We start from the raw sequence: 13,105 nt of genomic DNA on the forward strand, positions 1-13,105 counted from the left end.
ATATCATGTTCTATCTAATCATTATCCAATAGTTACTCACTTTTCAAGTGGTATTAATCATGTGCAGGTTGGTTGGTTTCCACACATTGACCCCTCACTCTTTAAGGATAGAGAAGCTAGGAATACATTAGAGAATATATGGACTTCAACCTTTCAAGAATTTAAATAGCTAGCACTAACCTGGAGTAAGGCGATCGACATTACTCACAAGATTTACTAAAGCAAGCTAAAAAGACAATATTCATGGTAGGAAAGAAAGGAGACATCTAAAATACTTTAAAGTAGTGGAACTAGAAGCTGAAATTAACATGAGAACTTCACTCTCTACAAGAGGATTAGTTGCATATAAAAAAGGAACTTGGGCTTCTTTAGGAAGAGAAAACAAATAACATCAAATTATAAACAAGGGAATGGGAGTGGGAAATATTGATAGGCTAACAATAGAAATGCTTAATACAATAAAGAAGAAGAAAGAAAGGGAAATCATCTCAATGCTTATTAAAAAAGATGGCATTGTCACTCAATCAAATGAATAGAATTAGTAAATATCATGCAATTCTATGCTAACATCTTCTTCCCCCTCAACCCCAAAACCATGAGACTATGTTAGTAAGAGTCAGAATAGCCAAGATCAAACCTAAAGTGGTACCATAGTCCCTAGCTCAAATAATGGATAGTGACCTAGATATAGAGGATATCATAAATAGCCTAGCAAATGGAAAGCGCCCTAGTCTCGATGGGTAGCCTAACTAATTCCATTAGGAATTTAGAGGTTTTTCATTTGCCCCCCTCATAGGACTGAATTAGGGGGTAATAAAAGTGATACACAAATGTGACAACAAATATAATCTATCTCATTAGAGACTAAATGGCCCAGGTTGAATGCTACTTGATTTTGTGTAGCAAACCTTGCCATTGCTTGCTATTGGGCGAGTTCATCATGTTCAAGAAGGCAAGAAGTGTTACTTCTCCAATAGCACATAGGAGGCTACCATGCTGGCAATATTCTATTGTAAGAATCTCCCATTAATCATTGGTTTGTTTCAACATCTATCATCTACCATTTGTAGTAGGGCTTCTACCCAGTGGAGGTATTTATTTATTCCCCCTTCCTCCTCAATCGCAGAGATAGAATTGTGCCAATGTGACTGGATTACATGCTACAGGTAAGCCTACCTCTTACCCCTCACATCTTTACTCTCTTTTGCACAAAAAGCATCCACCCTCTTTCCAAATTCCATATACTTGTTTCTTATTTCTTATTTCTATCTTTTGCTTTGCATGTTGTAGCTAATAATTGCATTTTCCTCTTACTTGGGAATGCATGCATGTACCTTTCTCATTTTGACCTCTGGCAAGTGTACTATTGCTCCACAAACTAAGAGACAATCATAAATTTGATCAGATATATCTGTATTTTCTCAACAAAATAAAATGCATTTGCTCTAAGAATTAGCATAGCATTGGCTGTCAATTACTTCATTGGATTCTTCAGAGGTCTATGACCTTACTGGCTTGAAGCTTTCATTGGGTCTTATGCTCCTAGCTATGTACTTGATGTATCTTGGATGCTTGGATGCCACTACCATGAGGATTTAAGCTTTTCTGCTCATTTGGCATGTGACTTTTGCTCCAAAAGAAGCCACCTACTTAACACTTGGATGTTACATTGAGGTTTGGATTTTATTTGCAGTGAGTTGGAGTATGTTGTACCTCATTTTCAACATGCTGTAATTGTAGACTGTTGTATTATTCATGAGAGCAATCTCCTCCATTTGATGCTATTTTGGTCATAGTTTGTGGACAGCTCATTATTTGGTCCATACCTCTTGTTTTCAACTTATTTTGGCAATGGTTTTGGGGCTGTTTGCAGGTATTACAATAGCCTGTTGTTTGGTCTATACTGCGCCTCTTTTTCTGCAGTATGGTTGGTCATTCAAATGATAGTGCCATCTTCAACACTGAAAAGTTGGATGGCAATTATGGCTATTGGAAGACCCAAATTTGCCAAGTTTTGGTGCAGAAATCTTAGATTAGGGCAATCAAATGTACAAGCATTAAGCCTAAAGGTCATGATTAGGATGTATGGGATGACTTAGATGAGCTTTGCAAGTCCACAATTATCATGTCCTTCAACAACCATGTTTATTATAATGTTGTCACAGACAAGCAGTCTGCATGGGATCTTTTGGAGAAAATCCATAATGTCTATGATAAGCAAAGCCTTGTTTCTCAGATGTATTGGCTAAAGCAGCTTATGGACCTTCGTATGAAGGAAGGTACTTGTGTTTCTCACCATTTGAGGGAGTTTCATGCTATCATTGGCTAGATGTCATCACATGGTATTGACTTTAAGGACAATCTTCCACCTTTGTTCTTGTTGGTTACACTGCCTAGAGTCTTATGACACATTTCGTACTGCCATGTGTGCAAATATGCTCGAGAATGGGCTAAAATTGTCTGATGTAGAGGGTGCACTCCTGAGGCAAGGAAGATCAATAGGAAGAATGTGAATGCTTCTCGTACTTCTCATGCTTTGACTATTCGGGGTCACCATGTGATGGTGAGAGTGGGAATGGCCACCATGGTAGAGACTCGTAGAAGTCTCATTCAAAGTCTCATGGACAATCTTGCAGTAAGTCCCATGGTGGACGTAAGTTCAATTTGGCATGCCATTATCATGGGAAAATAGGACATATCAGGCCATAGTACCATAAAATGCATAATGACAAGCACAAGGAAAAAAGCAAAGGGAAAGCACATGGCAAGTCTGATGATCTCAATATTGTCCCTGCTAAGTCTAGTGTTAATATCAAAGAGATCAATGTAGTGTAGCAACTTGACCTGATGATGATTACATACTTGCAGCTTCTTCTTTGGATGAGTCAGAGCTGTCTGATGCCTTGCCTAGTTTTACTCAGTGTTGGTTGATGATTACTCAGTGTTTTACTTTGCATACTTTTTGACATGTACCAGCTCTCATGAAGAGTCGTATCTCTGCTAGCACACTGGATGATGAGGATTACTTTGTTTCCTTTGGGGATTCTTCTTGGAAGGTCACCTGTGGGAACCTTGTTTTGGCACATACTGGTTGTATCTAGATTCGTAGATTATGTTTTATCTATGGCTGCAGCTTCACATGTATCTCTTTGGCATCGTCATCTTGGGTGCATGTCCTTAAAGGAGGGAATGAAAATGCTTACTCATTTGCAGTATCTTTCGCCCCTTGACTATAAGTGTTTTGAGTCATATGATCATTGTTTGTATGGCAGGTAGACACGTAGTATGCATAAAGGTCTGGCACTCTGCAGATGGGTGATCTATGCCCTGTCAATCGTTAGGAGGTGTGAAGTGCTTTGTCACATTTATTGATGATTACTCACATAAGGTTTGGGAATATTCCATAAAGCTGAAATATGATGTTTTGGCTACCTTTCAATGTTGGCTTGCATTGGTTGAGAATCAGCTTGGTATATGTTGAAATACCTATGGTTAGATAATGGGGGTGAGTATGTCTCTAAAGCCTTTGAGAAATTTTGTGATGACAAGAATATTAAGTGTCAGTTGACCGCCCCATACACCCCACCCCAGAATGGTATGGCTCAGCACATGAATAGGACAATACAAGAAGTAGTGGGCTTAGCTAGGTAGGCTTGCCACAACATTTTTGGGCTAAGGCAGTGACTATTGCCATACACGATCAATCGATCTCCTTGCAGTTCTATTAACTTTTAGGTTGTAGAGGATGTGTGGTCTGGAAAACCTCCCTCTTCTCATTTGATCATTTGCTTGTCTTTGGTTGTGAGGCTTTTTGCCATATACCCAAGGACAAGAGCACAAAGCTGACTCCTAAGTTCGTGAAATGCATCTTTCTTGGTTATGGGGATGCAAGTAAAGATGGGCTGTCACCTATGGGATCCACAGACTCAAAATTTCATCTGCAGCCATGATGTAGTTTTCCATGAGGAAAAGTTGCATAAGTAGACTAAGTGGATAGTCGAGATACGTAGGATTATCTTTCAAGAGGAGCCCCCTGCTCATGTACAACCAACTAGATAGCTTGCAGTAGCAACTGATGCTCCAGTAGTCCATGGCCATGATGTTAGACAAAATGTGCAGGCTCCTTAGACTGCCTTAAGACACTATGCTAGAGCTAGACATGAGAGAGAGAGAGAGAGAGAGAAGAATATGTAAGTGTAAGTGTATTTGGTTTTGCTCATGTGTGCACAATTGAAGTACTAATAGATCGTAATGTAATTGTAACATATATGCTAATAATTGAGAGAGAGGAGATATGAATGTATACATGAGTGTGATATCGTTTGTGTATGTGTAATTCAACCACTAATATTGTGATACTATTATAAAAAATAATCACATAAGATTAATGGACTGATGTATAGAAGCTAAGAAGAGTTAACTACTAATGTGTTGTTAGAGAGAGAGAGAGAGAGAGAGAGAGAGAGAGAGAGAGAGAGAGAGAGAGAGAGAGAGAGAGAGAGAGAGAGAGAGAGAGAGAGAGAGAGAGAGAGAGATGTTATTGAGGGGAGTGAGATATCAGTGGTTGGCCCCCAATATAAGAGAGAGAGTGTGTGAGTGAGTGAGTGAGTGAGTGAGTGTGTGTGAAGTTGGATGTGGTTCTGAATAGGAGAGGGAGAGTAAGATGTGGTGGTGGTAATGGCAGTGCTAGTGGTGGTAATGTTATTGAGGGGAGTGAGATGTCAGTGGTGTTGGTCCCCAACAAAGGGTGATAGCATAAAACTTCTCATAATCATTGTGAAAGGTTGCCATTCAAATTTGGAGTTATAGTATAACACACCCCATGTCAGCTACTGCTGTGCTTGCCTCAATACAATGTCCATGTGCATGTTTATCTTGTAACATAATGTTTACCTTGCATGTGTGAGTTAATGCATATTTGCATTTCAACATTAGCGTTAGTTAGTATACTTGCCTTGTTAGTTAGTGTGTTATCTTGCTATATTAGTGTAAATATATTGTTATTTTCTTGCTACATTGGTCTATGTATATACCCATATTAATATGAGCATCCCACCAATGGATGCACATTCAGTTCAAGTGATTTGATGATATATTAATGTGCATGTTTATCTTGTGATGTAGTGTCCTTGCACATGTTCATATTGTGATCCAATGTCTGTGCACATGTTTACATTGTAATCCATATTTCAATGTTAGTGTTAGTTGATATGCTTGCATTGATGCAATGTCCATTTGCGTTTTTTTACCTTGCGATGTAATGTTTACATTGTAATGCAATGTTTGTGTGCTATGTAAATATGTTAATGCAATGTCAGGGTACTCAGCTTGGACCCTAGATTTCTTCAATGAAGAACTTTATAAATATAACACTTGTAGATTCAATGCAAACCATCCAACATAACCCTTTCAACTTCTAAATGTAGAGAGAAACCCCTTGAAAACCAAAACCAACCAAGGATCGTATTCCTCACCCCGTTCCTAGGAGAGGAGGTGTCTGCCCTCAAACAATTTTAGTGCATGTGGACAATGATAAGGGTGTCAATGAAGCAGGGGGAACATGGGAATACTCGGAGTATGAAGATTATGTGTCTGCATCCAAACTAAATATGGATGGTTTTTTATCTTTCATTGAAATGATGGGAGGGAGGAGCCTTAATGACTCTCAAGAAAATGTAATTGTGCATGAGACATCTACACCATAATACACTAGCTCAAGTAGGAAAAAGGATCACTTAGAGACACCTACTAGTTGTAACACTTCCCAAGTGGAAAAGCATGCATGAGTTGAATGGAAGGAGCATAGTACTCATGTATCAATTAATTGCTATGAGGATATGTGTACCCATGTAAAATAGGGATGTTTTGGATTGAAGAACAAATCTCACATTTGAACTAAATAGGGAGATTCAAGGGAGTTATAATGTGAATCAAATGTGTAACAAACATGTTCAATAAATAATACAAAAAGGAGAAAAAACTAGTAGGACAAATAGGGTTTGTGCCATCTTCTTTGCCATTTTGTGCCTACATGGGTGCCATTTTGGGATCCACACCCAAAATGGTTGGAGTTCTAGGGGTTTTATACACTTATGTGGGGTATACACTTCCTTGTGAAGATTTAGATGATGACAAGATAGTCTTGGAGAGCATGCCATAGGCCAAAGGAAAGGAGGGATGCAATGAAAACCCTAGGTTAAAGGGATAAAGATTGAAAGATACAAACAAACAAAAGAAGAAGAACCCTAAGGTTGCTTTAGAAGACAAATGGATTGTATTTGAGAAAAAGTTGTTCAATATGAAGACTAAAAGACTAGAAAATCTTGCAAATGTATAACTTCACGTAGCAGATTTGCTACAAGGAACTCCATCAATGTAGCAAGCAGGTAATTTCTTCCATTATAAAAATAATGTGAACACTTTTGTTATATGAGTTTTATTATGGTTGTTAGGCATATGATTAACACTAAAGAGAAAGTAAGGGAGAGAGGGAGAGAGTTTGTGTGATGATGAGTGATTTGGTGATTATGTTGTGTCTTATAAATTGCAATTCTATAGGATGGATGTTGAGGCAAATTGGTTGTACTTAAATATGTGCCTCCAACTTCTTCAAATTGAAAATAATGAAATACGATATGCAGTATGAATGAAACTTACTTTAGATTCTGTGTTATGTTTATGATGACTCTTATCCTTGCAATAGATAGTGTAGACTCTCTCAAGTATAGGCCTCATTTGAAGTAACACTTTGGCATTCGCTACATCTAGACTTATGGCATGAAGCCATGCTAGAAAACCAACATATGTACCAAACATTTTATTGCATGTCCTACAAAAATTTTCATAAACTAAAATCCCAATTAAAGCATTTTTTACCATTTGAAGAGACTATCAATTTTATACAAACTCCCATTTCTTGTGGCTCTTAGCTCATGGATACTTAGCAAGAGTAATTGTGGAAATATTTGTTTTGGAATGTAGTACTATTAGGAAATACACAGAGGTTATTGTCGTTATAATTTGTTCCAAAAGAATGTTAGTGAAACATGGCATTACCACTCCATCAAGAGATCGTTTTATATGTAGAATCATCATACAATTTGGATTGCTAATATCATTTGTTGAATATGTGTAGTGTGATAGATGGGCCCCACATTCAACTTCATTGACTTCCTATGAACATGAAACCCCTTTGCATTATGTTTGTAGACATGGTTTTCCAAGTTTCTTACTGCAAGGCATAGTTGATGCCAAAAAGACATTTTGGAGTGCCATATGCAATGCGCTTGGAGGCATGCATGACTCAACACATTTCAAGGATAAGCTAATTAGGAAGGAGGTATTGCAAGACCCAATGATCCAAGTTCAAGGCGAGAATATTTGACCTTACATAGTTGTAGACTTAGCCTATAATGTTGAATCATTTGTATCGAATGCATTCAAAGCAAAAGGAAGGTTGTATGCAAGTGAGAAAATAGTTTTTGATTGACATGTGAGCAAGGAAGGGTTATCGTAGAAAATGTATCTGGTATGTTAAAAATGACGTGGCATATTCTTAGGGCATGTTACATAATTTTGTAATGAAGCGTGGAGAGCTAGAACTAGTTGATTGTATAAACCCACATTCAAATGATGGGGAGTTGGTGCATGGACATAGAGATTGAGGGATTCTAGAACTTGATTGCGAGGAGCACTATTTAGGGACTTTTGTATAATATCCTTTAGAGTGGTAGTGAATAATGAGGTTGTGGAGAAAAGTGCAGAGGAAGACAAAGAGGAGATCAATGGTGATAGCAAGGAAGATGGAGTGGACGAGGAGTAAAATATGCTATGTTATTTGAGACTTGTTTTTTTTGTAATGCAGATGCACGGCAACTTAGCATGTACAACTTTCTTTGAGGTACGTATAAAAAAGAGAGAGTCAATTGCTTGTGTGTTTTGCATGCATTTTTCATAGTATGTGATGTCTGTGTGTGTGTGTGGTCTGTCTAGGATTTGTGCTTGCATGTCTGCTTGTGTGTGTGAGTTAGCACATGTGCAGTCAAGTAGGTAAGGCCTTATTAGTAGACCTTGTGTGAAGGTTGGGGTTCGAATCCCCAAAGGTCATAATATGTGTATTTTGGTTTGCCTAATGGATAACATTCAATAATTTCCCGGCAAACATGTACCTATCTTTACTATTAGTTAAGGGGAGGTGGGGGCGGGTGCCACGTGGCAGCCCCCAACCTCCCCACAAAGAAATGCGGGGGCCGGTGCCACGCGTCCAGCACCCACCCTCGCCACGAAAATCGCACCCGCCCCGCCGGGGCGAGTCTAGGCGCGGAGCGCCTAGTAAATCCAATAAGGACCGATAGGTAGGCTGCCTCTCGGTTGTTGCGTGGAGAGCCGGGTGTGCCCGGGGTGTCTGAAGCTTCTTCGTATGAACCGATTCTAAACTCGTAGGCAGGCAGGAGACACCGAGAGAGAGACAGAGAGAGAGGGGCGGGGCGGGGCGGGGAAACGAGTTTTTGATTCCTGAAGCTCGACTCGCGATGGAAGAAGAGAGAAAGCAGGCAGCTGCTGCTGATTCTGGTGATGGCGGCCCTAAGACTCGTGGTCGTGCTTCCTCATCTTCTGCCGTCGCCGCCGCCGCCGCCGCCGTGAAGCCTACTCAGTCGCCCTCCCCCTCCCTGCAGGACCGCGGCGCCATCGCTCTCCTCCTTGCCGACGCCTTTCCGGCCCGCAGCAGCGAGATCAAGCTTCTTCTAGGCCTCCTCGGGCAGCCCTGCGACCCTCTCCTGCCTACCTTCGTGTATGGCGGGCCTTCCACTGGGAAAACCAGCATCCTGCTGGAGATTTTCAACCGCCTCGGCCGGCCTTTCGCGTATGCCAGCTGTCGGTCGCTGCACAGCCCTCGCATCTTGTTCGAGTCCGTGCTTAATCAGCTCCTCGGCCACTCCCGGTGCGCTGGCAACAACTTTGCCAGTGCTAAGAAGTGCGACAAGCTGTCTGATTTTGTCGCCTCCCTTCCTGATGCTTGCGATGTCGCCATTTCCAGCAAGAATGGACATACTCATTCCAAGAAGGTAGTCATCCTTACCAGGATTTTGCTGTATTTAGTTGCCTTGGTTGTGGCCTGCCTTCCTTATGCACGCGACGCTGCCAATTTCTAGCAAGAATGGACATACTCATTCATGAGAAGTTTTCAACATTTTCCCATGGGGGAAAAGGGGTTCCTTCCTCTTATTTTTCGTACAGTGTTCAACATCCTGAGCTTCCGCTTAGGCAACCTGGGCTGCCAGCCCCCTGCCCACCAACTGCACCTAGCTAGGTATGCGGGCCCTCACTCGCAGAGGCCCATGATGTTGTCTTTATCCCAATGTGGGAAGTATAGTGGGTATTTGTCTTAAACTTCTTGCGATTACAAGAAGGTAGGAATTTTTATCAGAATTGGTGTATTTAATTGCCTCACTAGTTGTCAAGGAATTTAGTTGTGGTCTGCCTTCCTGACGCCTTTGATGTTGCCCGTTTTTAAGAAGAATGGACATGCTCATTCCGAGAAGGCAGTCATTTTTACTAGAATTTGCTGCATTTAGTTGCCTCACTGGTTGTTTGAAGGCTTTAGTTCACTTGTACAGCTTATTAATTTGCAAATTTGTTTTCTTTTGCAAAAGTATGTTTCCATTGAAACTTGTGTGTCCAACTGCAACTGCCATTTCCAATGCTTCATTGACACATATTGCCAGGGTCAGTGCATAAAGAGGAGACTGCATTACTGGCACAGAGCATACACAAACTCACAATTCAATTTTATTAATTGGATGTTTGTGCATAGTTTCTGTGTGTCTCTGTTAATTGTTTGGCCAAGTCATTTGTTGTTCAAAATGTCAGTTGGAGCTGGGAATCTGACCTGAGAAAAACTTACTTGATATTGACATTATCAGTTGCCATAGTCATCCTAGAAATTTGATATGTAGCATTGCATGTGTGATAGATTGTGAATAGAGGACACCCCATTCTGACACGCGCATATATGCTTGTCCCCCATGTTTTTCTATTGCGTTGTTTGAATTTTGGAAAATGACACTAATTCTTTTTCTGCAGCACAGAGCTCTGCCAGAGAACTGACAGGAATACCTAGCCCTTGTCCAATGTCCAAGCAGCAGGATGGTACTACGCCTTGCAGGCCTGTCGTATATCTGGTCTTTGATAACACAGAATTTCTTCTAGATTGGACGGGTGGATTCAGGCTCTTCTCTGCACTTCTGAGGCTCTCAGAGTTCACCTCTCTCCCAAATCTGGGATTGATATTTATCAGTAGCCTGGGGCCGGACACATTCTTTTCAGGTACGGGCATGCTGGAGCCAATATCCGTTTATTTCAGAGAGTACACTGATGACGAGCTGCATCAAATTCTTCTGAAAAGAAAACCTCATGCAGAGCTTTACTCCTCTTTCCTGAGGTAAGGTAAATTCTTCCTAAAGCTCAAAGTGGTGAAAAATGGATGTAGGTAGTTTCTTTGAGTAATCACAAGAAGGTGATGTTGCAAATTTTCTATTCTGTTAAGCTGCATACCTCCCAATAATGTACTGTTCAGGAAGTCTTTCACTTAAGGAATTTCAGAGCAGATCTATATGTTGCCGAATTTACTATAGTCAAGATATTTGAGGGCAAATCTTTTTGTTGTGAATTTACCTCTTTAGTTGAGATATTCAAGGGCAAATCTGTATGTTTTGGAATTTGCTCTTTCAGTCAAGTTATGCAAGGGCAGATATGTCCTGGAATTTGTTCTCTTAGTCAAAACATTCAAGGAAAAATCTGTATGTCCTGGTATTTGCTCCTTTAATCAAGATATTCGAGGGCAGAGCTGACTTTGACACTGATGGCCGTGAAGCTGCAGACGTTCTGCTGTCTGTTTAGGTTCTGTCGAGCCTATTGCTATGGGCCTTCTGATACCAATCGTGTTAGTTCTCTCTGGATAAATTTGACTGACTACCTGCCCTGGGTTTGTTTTGCCTATCACATCATTAGAAAAGGAAATTGACTGACACAAGTATCAATGCTATAGTCGATAGTCTATGCTGGTGGGTCCAAAAATTAGTCACTATACAGTATTAATTAGTTTAAACAACTGTACAGTATTAATTTGTTTAATCAACAGACAGGTATCAACTAGCAATGCTGGGCTAAAGATATTTGCAAGTTAAGTGTTTGTGGGGGTGGTTCTGAGCTTTTTGAAATGGTCAACAGTGCAGTTTTGAAGACCTTTAGTCGAGTAACAAGACGGGTAACTGAGCTGGCTGAGGCACTTGAACCCTTGTTCCAGAAGTATCTTGAGCCTATTTGTAAAGGAATTGTAAAGCCAGATGAGCATGGGAAGCGCAAATTGTTTTCACTGATCCAGCCCCATGTCACGATGGCTCTCTATCAAACCTGTGGATCTGGACGCTCCTTACCTTTATCAGGGTCTGCACCAATGCTGTCTGGTGGAAATCGGAGCTCAATGGAGAAGCGAGAGCTAGAGTTTCAGCTCTCTCTTTGCAGCAAGTATCTATTGGTCTCGGCCTTCATTTGCTCGAGAAATCCTGCAACCTTGGATGCTACCTTCTTTGATTCCAGTGGAGGGGGGAGTAAAAAGCGCCGTAGAAAGTGAGCAATCAGGATTTTTTCATACAGTTGGAGCCTTTACAGTAAGTCAATGTGCTTGCTAATGACTGTGATTGGTTTATGATTGTCCTAACCAGACATAACTCCCTTCTTTCAGGAGCTCCCAAACTCATTTAGAAAAGAAAGAGCTTGAAAGAGAAGAGAAGCTCTTGAAGGGTCCTGGGACTTTTCCACTCGAGAGGCTTCTTGCAATCTTTAGCTGCATTTCTGCAGAGGCAGCAGAGCTGTCAGATGTGACAGAGACCGATATGCTGATCGAATCATCTGAGGCAAGTCATGGCATGGAGTTGTCATCCGATGTGCTTATGCAAGTGTCTACTCTTGTGAACGCAAATCTTCTGTACAAAGGGTCTAGTGATCCATTGGAAGGTGCACCGAGATACCGGTGCAACGCCCATGAAGAGCTTGTTCAAATAGTATGCTACTCATCCTAACCTAATTACTTTTTTTTTTTTGATAGGCAGTAAATTGAAAATTTCCGCTAGAGGAGAGAAATCCTAATGCTTTTCGAGCAACTGCAATACGATACAGGTTTTATGCTGCAATGGGTATCTTATTTTATGTCATTTTGTCAGTTTGTTTTCTTTTGGTTTTACAGGTTGCTAGAAGCATAGATTTTCCCTTGTCGAGATACTTATATCGCTTATAGTGTTTCCAACTTCAAAAACTTCCATAAGGCATTTGCTTGCTTTGCCAATTTTAGGATTCTCTCTCTCTCTCTCTCTCTCTCATGAGGCATATTCATCGAGATAGGGCACATGATAGTAAAGCTTCTTTGAGACAACTCCACATATTAAACTCTGTTTCTTAGGCTGGTTACAAACCAATTGACGGATGCCCACTTTGTAAGCTTTAACCAATCATAACATTTATTTAAGAGTTGGGTGTTTGTAGTCCTTTACATATTGGAGAGGGTATGACCTATTGTTTACTTGCTATAAAGAGGTGAACTTCTTACTCACTTTCGGATTGGGAGTATTTCTCTCGCTTTGTACTCTGTAAAGTAACAAACAAAGGTGCACTTTTTGCATTTGCAAGCAATTGGAAGATTTGTAAGTTTATTATTTTTCACCTTTTGTAAATTGTATCCACTTGGTTTGTAAAGATATTGAGCTTACGTTTGTGCCCAGATTCAAAAAGTGCATGCTTGCATTTTGGACAGGGGTTGGGTGTACGTCAATGTGTAATCGGCCTCATATTCTACATGTGTAACTTATCATTACTTTTTAATCTTAAAAAATTCTTGTCTTTTAATTTTTAGAATACTAAATGCAATTTAATATATTGATAAAAAAACATGTTGTAGCTGATTTTTTTTTGGGGTTAATTCCTTTGTTAATGTCGCTAATGCTAATGGTAAGAGTAGCTTTTGATAACACTTTACCAATTGAAAAGGTTGCTTCTCAATTATGTTAAAAAAGAAAGTGATTCTTATAAGATCTTTGTACACTAGTGTGAT

At 40.3% G+C, this 13,105-nt stretch overlaps 1 protein-coding gene across 2 annotated transcripts; it reads left to right on the forward strand.

Annotated features, from left to right (window-relative positions):
• Positions 1 to 8,459: 8,459 nt before the first annotated feature.
• On the forward strand, positions 8,460 to 12,715 carry ORC5 (origin recognition complex protein 5). Of its 2 annotated transcripts, none has more exons than XM_087676511.1 (5): positions 8,460 to 9,065; positions 10,089 to 10,441; positions 11,230 to 11,628; positions 11,744 to 12,062; positions 12,222 to 12,715. In XM_087676511.1, the coding sequence occupies exons 1-5, from the start codon at positions 8,532 to 8,534 to the stop codon at positions 12,258 to 12,260; spliced, it is 1,644 nt and encodes a 547-aa protein (XP_087532637.1). In that variant the 5' UTR covers positions 8,460 to 8,531; the 3' UTR covers positions 12,261 to 12,715. The 2 variants fall into 2 exon arrangements, with proteins under 2 accessions (XP_087532637.1, XP_087532636.1); XM_087676510.1 differs by having other exon boundaries at positions 8,461 to 9,065; positions 12,245 to 12,715.
• Positions 12,716 to 13,105: the final 390 nt, after the last annotated feature.

The sequence above is a fragment of the Lygodium microphyllum genome, chromosome 4 (genome assembly GCF_053477565.2).
Source record: "Lygodium microphyllum isolate KBCC chromosome 4, Lygodium_microphyllum_v1.1.10, whole genome shotgun sequence".
In the NCBI taxonomy this organism is placed as follows: domain Eukaryota; kingdom Viridiplantae; phylum Streptophyta; class Polypodiopsida; order Schizaeales; family Lygodiaceae; genus Lygodium; species Lygodium microphyllum.